Genomic DNA, 19,972 nt, shown 5'->3' with positions numbered 1-19,972 from the left:
CTGCACCTTGTTGTCTCGGATTCTCCAGCATTTGCAGTTCCTACTACCCCTACCAATCTCTGATGGGTTACATTTTTGGGTTTAAAAATATTAATGTCTTGAAAACATTCCACATTATAGAAGGGGAGGTGGTGGAGGTCTTTAAAAAACATAAAGGTAGATAAATCACTGTGACCTGATCAATTGTATCCCAGGACATTGTGGGAAGCTAGGGAAGAAATTGCAGGGTGCTTAGCAGAGATATTTGTACCATCTATAGCCACAGATGAGGTGCCAGAAAACTGGAAGGGGATTTATGTTGTGTCTTTATTTTAAAAATGCTCTAAGGAGAAGCCTGGGAGCTATAGATTGGTGAGTCTGACATCAGTGGTCGGTAAGTTGTTGGAGGGGATTCTGAGATATAAGATTTACATGCATTTGGAGAGGGAAAGACTAATTTGGGATAGTCAGCATGGTTTTGTGCGTGAGAAATCATGTCTTACAAATTTGATTGAGTTTTCTGAGTAAGCGACTGAAAAGATACATGATGGCAGAGCAGTAGATGTTTCATAGCCTTTGACAAGGTTCCGCATGGTTTACTGATTAGTAAAGTTAGATCACATGGGATTCAGGGAAAGTTTGCTGATTGGATACAAAATTGGCTTGGCAGTAGGAGACAGAGTGTGGTAGTGGAGGGTTGTTTTTCAGACTGGAGGCCTGCGACCAGTGATGTTCCGCAGGGAACGGTGCTGGGTCCATTGTTGTTTGTCATTTATATAAATGATTTGGATGAGAATTTAGGAGGCATGGTTAATAAGTTTGTGGATGACAATGAAATTGGTGGTTGAGTTGTCAGTGAGGAAGGTTATCCAAGATTACAAAGGGATTTTGCATTTTGATAAAACGAATAAGGGCAGGACTTATGCAATTAATGGTAGGGCCTTGAGTAATGTTGTCGAACAGAGGGGCCTAGGGGTTCAGGTAGATAGTTCTTTGAAAGCTGTGTCACAGGTAGACAGGAGGGGTGCTCAGGTTGATAGCTCTTTGAAAGTTGCATCACAGGGTGGTTAAGAAGGCATTCGGCATACTTGCCTTCATTGGTCAGACCACTGAGTAAAGGAGTTGGGAGGTCATGTTGAGGTTGTACACGACTTTGGCGAGGCCACTTTTGGAGTACTGTGTACAGTTCTGGTCGCCTTGCTATAAGAAAGATATTATTATTTGAAAGAGGGTTCAGAAAACATTTACCAAGATGATGCTGGGACTGGAGAATTGGAATTATAAAGAAAAGCTGGATAGGATGTGACTTTTCTCATTGAAGCATAGGAGCATGAGGGGTGATCTTATAGAGGTTTATAAAATCACAAGGGGCACAGATAAGGTGAATAGCAAAGGTCTTTCCTCTAGGGTGGGAGAATTCAAAACTCGGGGGCATTTTTTAAGGCGAGAGGAGAAAGATTAAAATGGACCTGAGGGGCAACTTTTTCACACGGATGGTGGTTTGCATGAGGAATGAACTGCTAGAGGAAGTGGTAGATGCAGGTGCAGTTACAACATTTAAAAGACGTTTTGACAGGTACACGAATAGGAAAGGTTTAGAGGAATATGGGCCAAGCACAGGCAAGTGGGACTAGTTCAGTTTGAGAAACATGGATCAGCGTGGACGAGTTGGACCAAAGGGTTGGTTTCCGTGCTATTTGACTCTATGAGCTCACTTAACCATTTCACAACAATGGGAACTACAGAAAATGAATTGGCAATTTTAAAATATGTCCTGGACCAATACCACAATCTATTTACAGGCTGACAAAGGGCAGAGGTGCTTCTAGGTCTGGGTGTGAGTCATGAAGTAACTTGTATGTTGGAGCTAAATGTTGAAGATCACAGAGAGAAGTAGCCATAATTTAAGGTTTAAAAATACAACTAGAAAGCAAAAATGTCAGCATAGAAGCTGTACTGCATTGGAATAAAGCTGTCTTAAAAACACGTAAAGTGAACTAGTTGAGTTGTAGTGAGGTGGAAAAGGAAATTAGCACAGTAATTCAGAGAATCAGTGGAATTGCTTTTAGATGAGATATTCCAAAGATACAGAACATGTACATACCATTAAAAAACTGCAAATAGCTTTTAGGAGGCCAGAGATAATGAGGTTGCAAACCAATTAAAAATATTCATGAGAACAATATGGAAAAAACAAAATGAAATTATGTTAAATTAAGAGGTTAGAGCAGGATAATATATTGAAACAGAGAGATAGTAGGACAACAACACCAATGTAATTTTTCAATGATATCAGTAGAATGAGACATGTTAGAAAGGTGATTGGGAATCCAAAAAAGAGAAGATTGCGAATTTGAACATGGTAATCAAAAAAATTAGTCAAACAATTTGCATTAGAAGAGAGGAATCAAATCCTGAAAGGTTGAAGAACAAGGAATATAATTACAGAAAGATTTTCAAAGTGAATGTATAAATTAGAAAGATAAAAAGAAAGGCAAAGCACCTAAAGAATTCATATTAGAATCCAGAGGGAGGTTAGGTATGAAATTGTCAAGACTATAGAAATTATTTTTCAGGATTTTTCTAATGTGGTTGTCTACAGGATGACTACATATGGGCCAGTGCAGTACTTGACGATTAGCTCAGTTGGCTGGATGGGTGGTTTGTGATGCAGAGTGAAGCCAACAGCATGGATTCAATTCCTGCACTGACTGAGCTTACCATGAGGGACTCTCCTTCTCAACCTTTCCCCTTGACCGAGGTGTGGTGACCTTCAGATTAAATCATCATCAATCATCTCTCTAATGAGAAAGCAGCTCTATGGTCACGTAAGACTATGGTGACTTATGCATTTTTTCCAAACAAAAATCAAATTAATCCAGATAATTGAAGGTTAATATATTAAATATCTTAAGGGAAAATATCAGCACAGTTACCTGTAAGCCTGAAACTACTGCATATTGAGTAGCAAGAAAAGGTCAGAAAAAGTTAGCATTAGATTTGAAAAAGAATTATTATGCTTGACAAAACTCAGAATGGGTTGAGAACCCAAAAATAATATCATGGATTGTCAAAAGAACCCACACAATATAAGGAAAATAAGATGCCACAGGAGGAAAGCTTTTCTCTACATGGGGAATGGTTAGGATCTGGTATGCACTTCATTGAAGTGGCAGAAGCAGACTCAATTGTGACTTTCAGTAGTGAATTGGATAAGCACCTGAATAGAAAAAAATACTTGTAAGGCTATGGGGAGAGGGTGGGGAAGTGGAACTAACTGAGTTGTTCTTATAAGAGATCTGGCAAGCTTACAACAGGCCATATGACCTCCTGCCTTGTGCTTCTAATTCTAACTGATTCAACCTGGCAGTTCTAATCTGCACTCAACTTCTGTGCACTAAAACCCTATTGCACACTGTTTCAGCACACGTTTGCAAGCACAAATACAGCAGTTAGTTACACTATTCCTCCAAAAAGAAACAAAACATTTCATTATTTCTCAAATATTAATAGTTGAAGTACAGCTTTAGAATTTGCACATTAAAGTTGGGTAGTTTAAATTAGTGAAATTTAAATAAATATTGCTATGAGCCCAAATAAATGTGCCAACTATTTTTACTATTCTGGATGAGACCACTAAATTTGTATTATAATTTGGTAGGGACTAGTAATATTTTTCATTTAGTGGACAAAGTTTGAAATTCCAAGAACTTACTAAGAGAATAAAGCTATAAGATTTCACAATAATCAAATAATTTCCCAATGCAAAGTTAACTTAAATTCTAACATCTATAATCAATATGAGGTAAACATGAAGCAAAAGCCAAACTGTGGATAAACCACACTACCACCCACCACCCATTATCCCCTAACATGCATATACATACATGCCATACATATTGCATGTAACAACAGTAAGGGCAGTCAAGGCCCCACTGATTTCCCTGCCACTCATCCAGATCTTAGTGACTCTGTGGATCACTAAATCTCATTCAAAATCTGTTTTTTTTTCACAGAGGTATGTGAGGTCAAAGTAAACTTTGACTTTAAAAGCACAGGAGAATATGAATGGGTATTTTTCTGTTTTTGAGTCCCCAAAAATTGCTACCTCGATCTAACTTCAACTCCATATCACTGTGCAATGTAATTATCTCCACACTGATTCCACAAAGTTCTACTTGACAGATGAGGTGAAATTAGGATCATTCCTACACATGCACCAAAACCCATATTTTCACCGAGCACAATCATCAGTTGTGATGGAAGCCACTTTCGAGAATGGAGTGTTTTCCTCAGCACATCCTTTTTGAATTCATTGTAGATATCTTCACTCTCTGTTCTCTCTTTAAGGGGCAAAACAGTGAGAAGATCCTCTTTAGTTGTTATGTCCTTAAAAGCAATATGAACAAATATCATTAGCTGGGCTGTATCAGTCATGTCAATGGATTCATTGAACTGCCATGTGAAACACTCTCAGTCCTTCAGGTTCTGCTGTAGCTGCTGAAAGATATCTTCAGATAAAGATTCCACTTGTGTTGCTACCGTGGAAGCACCAAGTGACATGCTTTGGATTGCCATTGTTATGTCTTCTTTGTTCTTAAAGTCTTTGAGTAAAGGCTCAGTGACCAGAGCCATTGCTTCTTTATTTGTGAATGATATCTATGTTTTACCAGGAGATAGCAAACACAAAATCATGCTTCAGTGCAGGTTGGTTTAAAAAAAACTTGAGCTTTCTAAATGGCCCTCATCAGGGGGCAAACTGTGTGTTACTCAGAGTCATACCTGGCACAGAGGAAGTTGATGGTCAATCATCTCAGCTCAAGACATCTCAGGGTAGTGTCTGAGACCCAACCTTCTTCTGCTGCTTCATCAGTAACTTTCCCTGCATCTTAAGGTCAGAGGTGGGGACGTTCACTGATAATTACACAATATTCAGGATCATTTGCGATACTGATGCAGTCCATCTTCAAATGCAACAAGATCTGGACAATGTCCAGGCTTGGGCTGAGAAGTGGCAAGTAATATTTGCATCACACAAATGCCGGACAATGACCATCTCCATAGGAGACAATCTAACCACAGGTCTTTGAAATCCAATGGCATTACCATCACTGAATCCACCACTATCAACATCCTGGGGGATACCATGGACCAGAAACTCAACTGGACTTGCCAGACAAGTAAAGTGGCCACAGATCAAATCAGAGGCTAGGAATATTTCAGCAAGTAACTCACCCCCTGATTCCCCAAAGCTGGTCCACCTTGACACCATCCAGGACAAAGTAGCTCGCTTGATTGGCACTACATCCACAAACATCCACTCCTTCCACCACCAATGCTCAGTAGCAGCAGTGTGTATGATCTACAAGGTGCACTGCAGAAATTCACTCAAGATCCTTAGACAGCATCTTCCAAACCCACAACCATTTCCATCTAGAGCAGCAGATACATGGGAACACCACCATCCAAGTTCCCATTCAAGCTACTCATAATCCTGACTTGGAAATATATCATTGATCCTTCACTTTTGCTGGGTCAAAATCCTGGAATTCCCTCCCCAAGGACGTTGTGGGTCTACCTACAGCACATGGAGTCCTGCTGTTTAAAGACAGCAGCTCATAACCACCTTCTCAATGGATGGACAATAAATGCTGGCCAGCCAGCAATGCCCACATCCCACAAGCGAATAAAAATACAGAATGTGCAAGAAACTTTTAAAATTAAAATGTAATAAGATGTCTCCTTCCCCATTTCCCTCCTAACAAATCAAAACAGCAAAAATAATCTCTAAAACTGGACAAAAATTGTTTCAAGAACAAAAAAATCAAAAGAACTGTGGGTGCTGGAAATCATCAGACATATGACCAGAAACATTGAACAAAAGATTCTCTGTTACATCAGGATACTGGGAACCAATAAGTTGCACAATCATAAAATTGAGGTTCCAAAAATAGAAAGGGATTTTATACTGCTGATGATAACGGTGAGAAGGAGGAGTGGAGTAAAAACCAAGGAGGAGATTTTAAATGGTCTGGCAGGGTACCAACTACATTCTTGTTTCGTTTCTTGGATTCACATGTGACTAATTTTTCTCCAGATGCTGAACTGCACTGGTTTAATTTGAGGCTCAAGATACACACAGTACATGACACCAATTTAAAATGTGAATTAACTGTCTATAGAATAAAGGATTCCTCCTAAAAAAAAAATCAACTTAAAATGCCCATTGGTGTTAAATCAAGTTTTGTCTACGAATGCAGCATTACTTTTTTCCAAACTATATACATTGCTGAATCCCTAACTGCCACGTATAGTTCACCTCTGCACACAGAGGCAGTCTGACAGTTTAAACAGTGACATGCCGCGTCTACGACATCAGTGAAAAGCTACCACATAAAACCAACTGTTTACATAATCCCTGCTGCTAGTTCCATTTTTTTAGGCTAATAGATTTCCACAGATTACAGACATGAGCATTTGTGACTGAGATTTCATGTCCCGCACCTTTCCCAGTGTCTACAGTACAAAGGCTATAGACAGCTGTTCATGTGGATATTAATATTCATGCAATGGACTGTCTTACATTATAAGTGGAGAAACAAAAACTTTGGCAAAATCTAAGTCATTATCTTCAAGTTCCCACAAACATCTGCAGGAGTCCAGCCTTGACTCATTTACTTTCTCTCCAGCTGCCATCCTGGATGTATGGCATTGCTCAAATCTGAGATCAGCCTCTTGTCCCAAACCTAATCTGGCACAAAGGTTTCTTTCATTCACCTCTGTGCCATAACCTGAGTCTGTCTCTATCCTTCCTTAATACTGTCCTCCGTTGGAATCTTAAATCAACATTTTTATCACATTGCTGATGGGTTTCAACAAACCACTTTCCAGCATCCATTTTCCAACATTAATAATGTCCAAATTAGCCAGAATGCCTCAGGCCATGTCCAGGCCTATATTGGCATTGATGGTCACCACTCTTACCCTCATCAAATTTGAATTCTGTAGATTCAATCAATATTCTTATCTGAAGCTTGAACCCCTCCCATGCCAAACCACTTGAAAACTCTTAATATTCTCTAACTCTGTGGTCATGCACAGGCTTTCTGAATTCACAAAATTGGTCTATTTCTTATTAGATAAATTGAGGTGGTTCATTGACTCATCGGTGATCCAAAATAAAAATGATTGACAATTTCCATTGTTCAACAAAATTCTCAAACACCTCAAAAGGAAAAGGAGGCAAGACTGACCATACCCAACTGAAAAGATATGGTCCGTGGACCCACAAAAATAGTGAGATAAACGCAAGGTAAGATCACAAACACAAAATTTAAAAGTCCACAACTCACTTTTACCCAAACATATCTCCTGCTCATAACACATTATCCCATTGTTTGGAACTTGAAATCTAGAATGCTTTACACTGCCTGTGTATTTCCAGAATGAGTTTGGGGATTAGATGATAAGTCATTAGCATTTCTACCTGGATACAAGGCACATGTGATTCATGTTGAAATGGAGATGGCTTTTGGGAAGGTCGATGTGCATAGCAAGTGGTGGGTTACAGGTTTTCTAAGATGTCCTAAAACTCTCAGACACAGGTGAATCTGCAGCATCTAAAAAGTAGAGCACAAGATACAGAGGCAACCAGTCCTGCACCAGAAGCAGAGGAAATGCTACCTCTATTCATCACCATGCAGAAGGTAGGTGGGAGCTCATACTCGGATCAAAAGATCAAGTTTGTGAGGATGGAAGGAGGCTAAAGATTTGCCTAGCTTGGGTTAAATGCAAGGATTCTCCAGTTTAAATCTCATAGTGAAAGTCAGTTCGAGGGCTGGATATTATCTGGTTGTGAAAGATAATGTGCAAGTCATCGGGAATGAAGAATGGCTTTAGACTGTTTCCAGGAGTACAAAGTGTCTACTTAAGCAACAACATTAACATTACTGTAGCAATGGATTAAATGGGGAAAAATTTTCTGTAGCTTAGAATGTAAGTTGTCTCCTGAAGAGTGTTTAGACAGTATTGGTCTTGATTTGTTTGTTACAGAAAAAGTCTTAAAACATGAGATCTTGTCATGTGATCCTTTCTATTCAGTCATAGAGACATAGAGATGTACAGCACGGAACAACTTTGGTCCAACTCGGCCATGCCAACCAGATATCCAAATAAATCTAGTCCCATCTGCCAGCATTTGGCCCATATCACCTAAACCCTTCCTATTCATATACCCGTCCAGATGCCTCTTAAATGTTGTAATCATACCAGCCTCCACCACTTCCTCTGTCAGCTCATTCCATACACACACCACCCTCTGCATGAAAAAGTTGCCTCTTAGGTCCCTTTTAAATCTTTCCCCTCTCAACTTAAACCTATGTCCACTAGTTTTCGGCTCCCCTACCCCTATCACCCTATCCATGCCCCTCATGATTTTATAAACTTCTATAAGGTCACCCCTCAGCCTCCAACGTTCCAGGGAAAATAGTCCCAGCCTATTCAGCCTCTCCCTATAGCTCAAACCCTCTAACCCTGGCAACATCCTCATAAATCTTTTCTGAACACTTTCCAGTTTCACAACATCCTTCCTATACCGAAAACTGAAATTTATCTTTCAGATTAATCAGTCTCTACAGAAATTGCAACAAAAAATACAAACTAGCAAATATCTTTAGCCAATAGACAGTATGTTTGACATTACCTTTAGAGGAATATTTCCAACTGTCCTGTCCCTGTTAAAAATAATACTGCAATGATGGCATCAATTTTCAGATAGTATGGACCTCCTTTAGGGTTGGTATCAACCTAACAAGCTGGACTTTCCATTAAACCAAGAGGCAGCACAGACATTAGCAAGACTAGGAATGTTACTGCTACATGAGTATCTTAGGTCATTCAAGGAGAAGCAGCACTTGTTTCAATGCACATGAACTACTCTAGGCTTTGAGGAAGGGTCACTACCAAATAAAAGTCACAAATTTCAATTAAAATAAAACACAATCCATTCAGGGTTTTAGAATCTCTCCCACCATACAAAAGGGCTGATTCTACACCATCAAAACCATCAGCAGCTGATGGAGGTTTGGCTGAATTCTCAAATCGACTTTCACAACGTGCTAGTACAGACGCTGTTTGCAATATTGATTATCAATTGGGGCAAATATATCGATGTCAAAAAACATCATTGTGCTTGAGCACAGGAACAAGAGCACATGTGAATCTATGTGCAATAGTGGGTGTGTCAGCAAGAGATAGTACACAAAAATACAGAAAGCAGAAGTGTACAACAGCACGGGAGAGTTTGTGTGCGCAAGGGTAAGATTGTGCAAGATTGGCACTACATTCACAAGCATTCACGCCCGCCACCATCGATGTTCAGTAGCAGCAGTGTGTACCATCTATAAGATGCATTGCAGAAATTCACCAAAGATCCTCAGACAGCACCTTCCAAACCCACGACCACTTCCATCTAAAAGGACAAGGGCAGTAGATATATGGGAACACCACCACCTCCAAGTTCCCCTCCAAGTCACTCACCATCCTGACTTGGAAATATATCGCCGTTCCTTCACTGTCGCTGGGTCAAAATCCTGGAATTCCCTCCCTAATAGCATTGTGGGTCAACCCACAGCAGGAGGACATTCAAAAAGGCAGCTCACCACCACCTTCTCAAGGGCAACTAGGGATAGGCAAGAAATGCTGGCCAGCCAGCGATGCCCACATCCCACAAATGCATAAAAAAAAGAGTAGAGATAGAGGAAACGAGTACACATGTTAAGTGGAGAGAATGTGTCACTGAAGTGGGATGAAAGAAACCATTATTTAATAGTCATCAGGTGGTCATTCCAGGGTGACAAAGTAACAGAAAGATAGATTTATTTCAGATAAATTAGGAGTCAATTTCAATTTTAGATTTGAAAGCTTTCAAAATTTACTCTATTTAACATTGACGAGACAAGATTTATAAATATAACAAAGACGCAATTGTACTGATGAGAAAGAACTATGACAATTTATTAATGCACATTGTCCAGAAATAAATACATTGAATTATATAAACAATGCAGCACAGAAGTCAGGCCATTTACTCAGCAGCCTCTAGCAGTAGTAATGCTCCATTTGTGCCTCTTCTCATTCCTTCACATCTAACTCTTGTCAGCATAACTTTATATCCCTTTCTCCCTGAAAATCTCATCTAGTTTTCTGTTCAATGTGTCTGTATTATTTGGTTAACTAATCCCTGTGGAATTCCACATTGTCAATACCTTTTGGGTATAAGCATTACTTCTGCATTCCCTGCGGATTTTTTGGTGAGTGTTTTATACTAATGGCCTCTTGCAATGCTCTTCTTCACAGATGAAAACACTTCGTCTATTCTATCAATACCTTTCACAATTTTAAATGGCTCTACCATTCAAGAAGAATGTGATATATATATTGTGATAGATATAACTTTGCAGTTCTGGTATCATTGTCATAAATCTTTCATACACCCTCTTCGATGTTTCTATATTATTGTTTATAAAATGAAGACTATTTTGCCTAACCAAGATTCAATGTAATTATAGCATAACTTGCCTACTTCTCAATTATATCCTTCTGGATATAAGACGTAGTTTTGATCTGCTTGTATTTCAGTCTTATTTTCTTGTACCACAACTTATTGATTTTTACCCGTACTTCCAGAACTCTAGTTTCTCTACCTCATTTAGTTTCTTACTCCCCAAGCAAATCTGGTCACCGTTCTAAAGGAAAGATATTGTAAAACTTGATATGGTGCAGAAAAGATTTGCAAGGATGTTGCCAGGACTGGAGGGCTTGAGCTATAAGGAGAGGCTGAATAGGCAGGGGCTGTTTTCCCTGGAGCGTCAGAGACTGAGGAGTGATTTTATAGAGGTTTGTAAAATCATGAGGGGCATGGATAGGGTGAATAGTCAAGGACATTTTCCTAAGATGGGGGAGTCCAGCAATAGAGAGCATAAGTTTAAGGTGAGAGGAAAAAGATTTAAAAAGGACCTGAGGGGTAATTTTTTTTAATGCAGAGGGTGGTGTGTGTGTATGGAATGAGCTGCCAGAGGAAGTGGTGAAGGCTGGTACAATTACAACTTCACTGGTATATCACTTTGCAAGTTTCTTAATACCTTTACATAATTTGATGTAATCCTGCTCAGTGTTGACCATCCTTCTCAATTTAGTGCCATCTGAAAATTTAGAAATTTTGCTTTTGATTTTAATATCTAAGTCTAATATAAACTGTGAACCACAGCAGGTCCAGGACTTACCCTTGTGGTATCCAAATCCCACTTCTACCTTCCTGAAAAGCCATCTGCTAGTCTCTGCTTTTTGTCATGCAGCCAGTCAAGAATCTGCTCTGCATTTGTTCCTCACTTAAGAGTCATAGAGTCTGAGAGATGTACAGCACGGAAACAGACCCTTCGGTCCAACTTGGCTATGCCAACCAGATATCCTAAATTAATCTGGTCACGTTTGCCAGCATTTGGCCCATATCTCTCTAAACCCTTCCTATTTATATACCCATCCAGATGCCTTTTAAATGTTGTAATCATACCAGCCTCCACCACTTCCTCTGGCAGCTCATTCCACACACGCAACACCCTCTATGTATAAAAGTTGCCCCTTAGGTCCCTTTTAAATCTTTCCCCTCTCACCTTAAACCTATTGTGCTGTGACATTATTCATTATCTCTTATTGTGGTATCTTATCAAGAGGCATCCTGGAAATCCAGATATATTAATTAAAAAATTGCATCTACTGTCCCAGTTTGCTCTTCAAAGAATTAAATGAGGTTGGTCAAGCAATGCTTCCCAATTTGAAATCTGTGTTCACTATTCATTTTGTGTTTTTGGTTTCCATGTTTTCTTACTTTCTCTTGCAGTACGATTCCTTAAGTTTCTCAATTTACAATGTTGAGGCAACTGGTCTATGCTTCCCTGGACATAGCCAATCATTAAATATGAGTATAATATTAGCTATTCAACAGTTCTGTGGCATACTACCTTTTTGTAATGAATTATTAAATATATTAATCTTATGAAAGTTGCAATATACAGCATGTTAGTTAATATTAATGACAGCATGAGAACTCCATATCTGTTGAGTTTGGGGTTATAGAAATAGATTATAAATTGTACATCTATATAAAAAGACTTATTCTAATTTATTTTGCAAGATCATTACAGCATTCAAAAAATAATAGAGAAAAAATACATTTCAATCGATTAAATTACTGCATTTTGAATGTCCCATGAAAGAATATTAACACACTAAATATTCATTCGGTAGACGTGAAAATTAGTTACCTTACCAAACTATCAACTTCAGCAAGAGTGTGATTAGCATTGTAGATGGAGTAGGTAAGTTGGTAGACACCATCATTTGTTTCACTGTTTCCATAGAAGCCAACCCCAACTGCAGCACTGTAAAAGAAAAGTATACTTCTCTGAAAAGAAATCAATATGACGGGTCACTTACTCATTACTCAACAATGTTGACAGAAAATACCAGATGGAAGAAAACAATGAAATGGAAAGTCAGTAATACAGTGAAAGGTTCAGATGGCATCAAGCCATTTGGCTTACTTCAGGTCACAAAACTCTCATGGCTGTTAGCATATGTAATCCTTTGTGCAGCATTTTTCACAACATTACGTGATGTTCTTGCCCTGAAAACCTGCAATTCCTATATCACAGATTGTGCAGAGAACACACTGTTTTTTCAGATTGCAAATCATTATTGTAGTTCCAATATTAGCTCCTTATACATTCACAGTTGCAAAGTGTAATTGTTGCTACACAGAGATTCAGATGTTGAAAAAAAAAATCACCTATTTCCCTCTCCAGAGATGCAGCCTGGATTGTTGAATATTTCCAGCTTTTTAAATTACATTGTAGATTTCCACCTGCAATATTTTGGCTTTGTTATTAAGAACTTGTACATTTGTGCAGCAACATGTAACATGATCACTAGACAGCACCCAATTCTTCAGATAGGGGCATTCACCTGTTGTGACAACATGCCAGAAAATACAGTGGTGAAAGGTGTAAATATTAACATGATTTTTACGATTTGGATTTCAAAATTGCAGCATGTGTGTTTCGGTTATGCTCGTGAAGGGATTTTAAAAAAACTAGGTTAGTTGATCCTTCCGCAACAGTGACCTAATCTGGTAAATGCCAGAGAGCAGAGAATCCTTGGAGTGTTAACAGAAAATTAATTATACAGGTGTGGTTTGTAGCAGGTGGAATAGACATTGAAGGCCAGTCATTTGTTTTCATTTTAGAATAATCAAGGGAAGTTTTTAGAGTGGTTTGGAACAGATCTGACTGGGGTCAGAACAAGAATCGTTCCTCTCCTGGAGAAAGTTTTCTCAGAACAGTTAAGGGAATAAGTTATCTCAGTAGAAAAGTTTAGTTTGTGTAGCTTTCAGACCTGGCGTGTTTGATTAGAAATCTGCAGGTTATTAGAAGCTGAGAAAAACTAATCTCTCAGTTTGGTAAATATTCATGTATGAAGACCACTACAGTTCAAAGGACAGAAACTTAGACAATCAGTTAATTTGGAATTAAATATTTCACAGAGGGTTTTTTTTAGTTAGAATTTCTGCAAATTGATGTTACTGGGAAATATAATGAAAATTTTGCTGTCTCCATGATTTAAAATCTTACCAACTGTCTTCCATTTTGAGGTAGTTTGGTTTGTTTTCTTTGCTTTCACCTCTTGTACAATAAGCTTCTGTTCTTGTTATTAAAGAGATTCTGCAGCCTCACGTGACTATGTTCCAGTGACTGACCATCACATTAGCCATGGTGCTAACACAAAGGATTCATCAAGCCAGATTTCATTCTGAGATCTGACTTATAAGCAAAGTTGCCATAATCCAACTGGATCCTAGGGCTGCTCCCTCATTTGAGAAAGATGACTGATGGTGGTTTAACGTGAGGGTCAAGGGGAGAGGTTGAGGAAGGTCCTTCACGGTAACCTCAGCCAGTAGCAGGAATCGAACCCATGCTGTGACATCACTGCATCACAAATCAGTTGTCCGGCTGACTGAATTAACTTATCCCCATCTGACCTGTAGACAATGACTATCAGCTGGGGTGATAACTGCAAATCCATCTTGGTTCAATGCATGGAGTGCAAAGTTGTAGCTCTCAAAAGCAGTTAAGTCTGAAGCAGCCTACAAGTTGAGGGGGCATAAGTTTCTGGCTGCAATGCAAGGACAAAAGAAGAAGGATTATGAGTAAAGGTGACGAAGGGATTTGAAGACAGGCATGAGAATTTTGAATTTAATGACTGGTATATATGGATGCCACTAACAGTCAGAAAAACAAAGTACAGCTGTGCAAGTATGAATTTTAATTCATTTTTATGAAATTAAAGTTCAAAGCTTCCGCAAAAATATTAATACTTTTTAAAAAAATGTTGGCTATGTAGCCTTCAGGACTTTAAGAGCAAGGTATGTCAATTGTGCTTTTTCTTACTGAAGCTCAAATTTAAAAACAAAGAATTGCTGTAAAAGATCTCATGAGATTTACTGGAATTAACACAAAATATTGGAGGCTCTGGTGAAATTATCTAATACTTACACAAGCATCACAGAGAACCAATTTGTAAATTTCTGCTAGTACAGATCAGTCATTCCAATGTTGTTGGGATTAGTGATGCAGAAATTTAATTAAAAAGGATTCTTTTACCAAAAGCTCTTAATCTCCTTTAATAAATGAAGCCTGAGGCCATGCAAATCAATCTTTCCCACTCTAGCATAGAATTAAACTCTCGAAGTTTAAGTACACTTGCAAGATATATTTCATCTGTCATTTGTCAACCAACATTTTTTTTAAAATGAACGAGTTCACTGGTCCATAAGTTTATAATTCCAGATCCCTGTTATAGCATGCATATCCCACCCTTGTTTGTATCTCTTCATGTGCCTTATTCAATGACTAATTTTCAGGGATTCTGCATATTCTCCTAGACTTCAAAGGGATTCTGGTACCAACCTCTAAGTGTCCACCATCAAAACACTCCCAGGACAGCTACAGCATGGGGTTAGATACAAATTTAAGCAGCACTGTACACAGTGCAAATAATAGCACAAAAATTACAAAGGGATATTGATAGACTGGGTGAACGAGCAAAACTGTGTTAGATGGTATTCATTACAAGCAAGTGTGTGGTTATCAAGTTGGCATACAAAGAGACAGTACAAATTAGGTTTGCAAGAATGATGCCTGGACTTCAGGGGTTACATTCTGAGGAGAGATTATAAGGTAGAGAAGGTTCAGAAGAGATTTACCAGGATGTTGCTGGGTATGGAAGGTTTGAGTTATAAAGAAAAGCTGGATAGGCTGGGACTTTTTAAACTGAACTTAGGAGGTTGAGGAGTGACCTTGTAGTGGCTTATAAAATCATGAGGGTTACTGACTGGGTTAATGGTAGGTGTCTTTTCCCTAGGATGGGGAATTTCAAGGCTAGGGGGCACATTTTTAAGGTGACAGGAGAGAGATTTATAAAAGAAATAAGGGAAGATGTTTTACACAAAAGCACAGTCATAACGTTTAAAAGACGCTTAGATAAGTACATGAATAGGAAAGGTTTGGAGGGATATGGGCCAGGGATAGGCAGTTAAGACTAGTTTAGTTTAATCATGTTCGCCATGGACTGGTTGGACCGAAGGGTCTGTTTCCATGTAGTATGACTCTATGACTCCATTACCTGTCTGAAATTGATCACAGCAAGTGCAGGTTAATGTTGAAAGCCCAAATTTACAGTCTATCGCTCAGTGCTCTGCCACAGGTTGTGCTATGAACACCAACTCCAGGGGCGATAATCATTGAAATAGTTGATGTGCTAAGAACTTCCCACCTCTGCTCTCACATTGCTGTTAAAAAGCCAATTAAAAAATCACATGTAATGGGGTATTTAAACCATGATCTGAATAATAATGAAAGCTAAAAAAGACTATATTTGGTGAAAGCTGTTAAGCGTCATCAAAGGAATTCCAATGAGTATAATCCCAGTCTACTCAGTCTCTCCTCATAATCCAACCCTCTCAACTCTTGAATCAACCGAGTGAATCTCCTCTGCACCCCCTCCAGTGCTAGTATATCCCTTCTCAAGTAAGGAGACCAAAACTGCACACAGTACTCCAGGTGTGGCCCCATCAGGACCCTATACAGCTGCAGCATAGCCTCCCTGTTTTTAAACTCCAACCCTCTAGCAATGACAGACAAAATTCCATTTGCCTTTTTAATTACCTGCTGCACCTGCAATCCTACTTTTAGCGATTCATGCACAAGGACACCCAAGTCCCTCTGCACAGCAGCGTGCTGCACTTTTTTACCATTTAAAACATAGTCCATTTTGCTGTTATTCCTACCAAAATGGATGACCTCACACTTATCAACATTGTACTCCATCTGCCAGACCTTTGCCCGCTCACTTAGACTATCTATATCCCTCTGCAGACTTTCAGTATCTTCTGCACACTTTGCTCTACCACTCACTTTAGTGTCATCTGCAAATTTTGTCACACCACACTTAATCCCCAACTCCAAATCATCTATGTACATTGTAAACAATTGCGGTCCCAACACTGATCTCTGAGGCACACCACTAGCCACTGACCGCCAACCAGAAAAACACCACTTTGCTTTCTACTGGTCAAACAATTCTCTATCCATGCCAATACATTACCTGTAATACTGTGCAACTTTATCTTATGTAGCAGCCTTTGGTGTGGCACCTTGTCAAATGCCTTCTGGAAATCCAGATACACCACATCCACAGGTTCCCCATTGTCCACCATGCAAGTCATGTCCTCAAAGAATTCCACCAAATTAGTTAAACATGACCTACCCTTCATGAACCCATACTGGGTGTTCCCAATGGGACAATTTATATCCAGATGTCTTGCTATTTCACACGTGCAGCAGAAGAGGCTCTCCTGGATGATAATTTTATCGTGCATTATTGGGGCCGAATATCATGTTTCTGAACTATATGTTCCATGTACTATGTAAAGGGCAAACATTCAGAAAGCACATGGGTTGCTCCAGTCGACAGTAACTGTTAGCAACTCCAGGCTGTCCAAAGTCAAACTCTATCTTCCTTGCATCCTTAGAATAATGGTTTGAGTTAAAGCACAAACACTTCCATTTATAAAACAAATTATAAAATGCCTGTTTACTGTCTTTGTCAATTTTATTCACCTCTGAAGCAACAAAGTACATAGAAACTGTTGTAGGTGCCTGAAATGTCAGATCTGCACAAGCGAATTATATGCCGGTAAAGAAAGATCTGGGGCACTAGTTGATAGAAAGAAATCACCTAACAGGAAATAAGTTGTTTTGATCTAAGTGAGCTTGACATTTATTCCGCATTTTGTCAAGGCAAGGACCTGGTGGAGCAGTGAACAGGGACTGTCCCATTTGTTCTAGCTCAAGGTGGTTATTACTAAACTAAAATGGATTTGTCGTATAATAAGTCACTGAAATTTTGTAGTTAGTCTGAATTGGGAAAGTGACTTTTTCACAACATATGAGTAAGGAAGGAATTGCTGTAATTTTAAAAAGCAAGTTACTGAGAAACATTCTAAATCACGTTAATGCTGCTCCTTTGCAAGTAGTGGGGGGAAGGTGTAAAAGGAAACACCACAGCTCTGGAGCGTGTATACATAGTGAGATTTAGCTGACAACAGGTTGTTGATTGGTCTGTGGAACTGTGACCAGATGTAGATGTCAAAGGCCAACAGACTGAAGACAATTGTCTGATAGGCTGTTCATCTATCTATCAGCGAATGGGTGTGAATGATATTGGCAGAAACCCTGGGACTGCTGAAAGTGTCTTCCACTCTCTCCAATAAAATACCTAAAGCCTGAAGAAAGCCAGATTATTTTTTCTTACTAGCTGTTGTAAGTGATTGCTTTTGTCTAGTAAGTTTGTGAATCAATCTATGTCTGTTTTGAAGAAGTGAAAGAACTGAAGAATTTGGGAAACTGAAGGAACTCCCCCATTGAATCCTGCAGACTGGCACCATTTGAAAGGTTTTTCCAGTTTATTTTTCTCTCGACCCATAACACTAATTTTCTTTCATCTGTCTGTCTGTACGTGTGTGTAGGGGGTGGCTTTAAAAGGAGGTCTCTACTTACTGGAGTTTAGAAGAATGAGAGGTGATTTAATTGGTTTGGGATTATGGTCGGCAAGGACTGGTTGGACTGAAGGGTCTGGTTCGGTGCTGTATGACCCTGTGACTTCTAAGGGGCTTGACAGGGTAAGTGCTGAGAGGATGTTTCTCCTCATGGGAAGGTCTAGGACCTGAGGACATAGTCTCAGAATTAAGTGATGCCAATTTAAGATCGAGATGAGGATAAATTTCTTCTCTCAGAGGATTGAAAGTCTTTGGAAGTCCTTGTCACAGCTAGCTGCAGGGACAGAGTCTTTGTGTGTATTTAAAGCTGAGATAAATGGATTCGCAATCAGTAGGGAGATCATGGGTTATGGCCATACCACAGGAAAGTGGACATGAGGAATGTCAGATCAGCCATAATCCTATTGAATGGTAGAGCAGGCTTGAGGAACTGAATGGCCTGTTCCTGTTCCAATTTCCTATGCTCTTATGGCTAAAGTTTGGACTATTAGAGTTATATATTGATAGTTGATAGTTGTTTACCTGCAACAAATAATAATTCTTGTTAAGTATAGAAACGTGTTCACGTTTTCTTCTAACTTGAGTCTATAACACAGACAAAGTGGGGACATTGTGTACTTTGATAAAAATGTTTTAACTTCTGTGATGACTTTGGGAACAGCAAGGCTTGACATCCAGCACACTGCCCCAGTGAGGTATGACACTACGTGCAGCTGTGGGCATTGTTACGTTCTCACAGGGAAACCGTAAATTAAAATAAGAAACATAATTGAATGACTTCCAAATGAAGAAATTACCAACAAGATTTCACTTTATCATTTTTACTTTAACACAGATCAGAATCAACGTGACTTAAATATGAATTAACAGGTAAGTTATACTACAAACAAAGAAGGTAAATTTCACTTAAATAATCACTACAATAAAAGTACATTTTACAGTTTCATAGTTACTCTCATCACTCTCTGCATAAACTAGCAGTACATAGCTGTATGGTTCCATAAATATACTGTTGTTATACATTCAGGGTAGTTCAGGAACCCTATCCAGCAATAGTTTTCACCTTCAAAGTTCATGGATATGATTATCATTAGCGAGGCTCATTTCAACAAATCCCTCTCACTGGATTCACAATCATCATGAAAGGTATTAATCTCTTTCAAGGGGGTAGATGTGGAGAGGATGCTTTCTCTTAAGGGAGAATCTAGAATAATATGCCACTTTAACAATAAAAGGTCACCCATTTAAGAACGAGATCAGATGAACTATTTTCTCTCTCAAAGAACTGAGTGTCTTTGGAACTCTCATCCTGAAATGGTGGTGGAAGCAGAGTCTTTGAATATTTTTTAAGGCAGAGATAAACGGTTCCTTATTAAGCAAGGGGTTGAAAGGTGATTGTGGATAGGCGGGAATGTGGATTTCAGGTAACAATCAGATCAGTCATGATCTTATTGAATAGCAGAGCAGGCTCGAGGGGCTGAATGATCAATTCCTGCTCCTGATTTATATGTTCATATGTGCGTAACACCAATTCATATTTGGGTATCCTCTTGAAAAAGACCAAGCTCTAGTGATTCTAAGCCATTCGCTTAGCTTTCCAGATTTTAAACTTTTTTTTAAGCCAGCTCAGAGTTCTTGTCTCCTTTTCTGCCAAACAGAACATCTAACTCATCCTGAAAGTGATTTGCTTTTTCTTCTCACAGGAATGCTATATTCCTATTTGTCACTGTCTGCAGCTGTGCACTAGTTACCTTCATCCTCAACTTGCTTTGTTTTAGTTCTTCTCTCTGTCACTAGCCACATGACTGTCTGGCTGTAGCTTCC

The 19,972-nt window shown here is 39.0% G+C and overlaps 2 protein-coding genes across 4 annotated transcripts in view; both read right to left on the bottom strand.

Moving 5' to 3' along the window:
* rpl38 (ribosomal protein L38) overlaps nt 1–19,972 on the bottom strand; it is a 474,590-nt gene that overhangs the window by 385,687 nt on the left and 68,931 nt on the right. The gene's annotated exons all lie outside the window — the stretch shown is intronic.
* Nucleotides 1–19,972, bottom strand: part of ttyh2 (tweety family member 2) — a 119,536-nt gene that overhangs the window by 62,618 nt on the left and 36,946 nt on the right. For 2 of the 3 annotated variants that reach the window (XM_048611023.1, XM_048611024.1), the window contains exon 3: nt 12,305–12,416. In XM_048611023.1, the coding sequence (XP_048466980.1) occupies nt 12,305–12,416 (112 nt within the window). Of the gene's footprint in view, nt 1–12,299; nt 12,417–19,972 lie in introns of those variants that run through there. The other variant, XM_048611025.1, reaches the window with a different exon arrangement.

This window comes from Rhincodon typus, chromosome 23, assembly GCF_021869965.1.
Source record: "Rhincodon typus isolate 14 chromosome 23, sRhiTyp1.1, whole genome shotgun sequence".
NCBI classification, from domain to species: Eukaryota; Metazoa; Chordata; class Chondrichthyes; order Orectolobiformes; family Rhincodontidae; genus Rhincodon; species Rhincodon typus.
The sequence above is the reverse complement of the archived record's forward strand: the minus strand, read 5'-3'. Positions and strand labels throughout refer to the sequence as shown.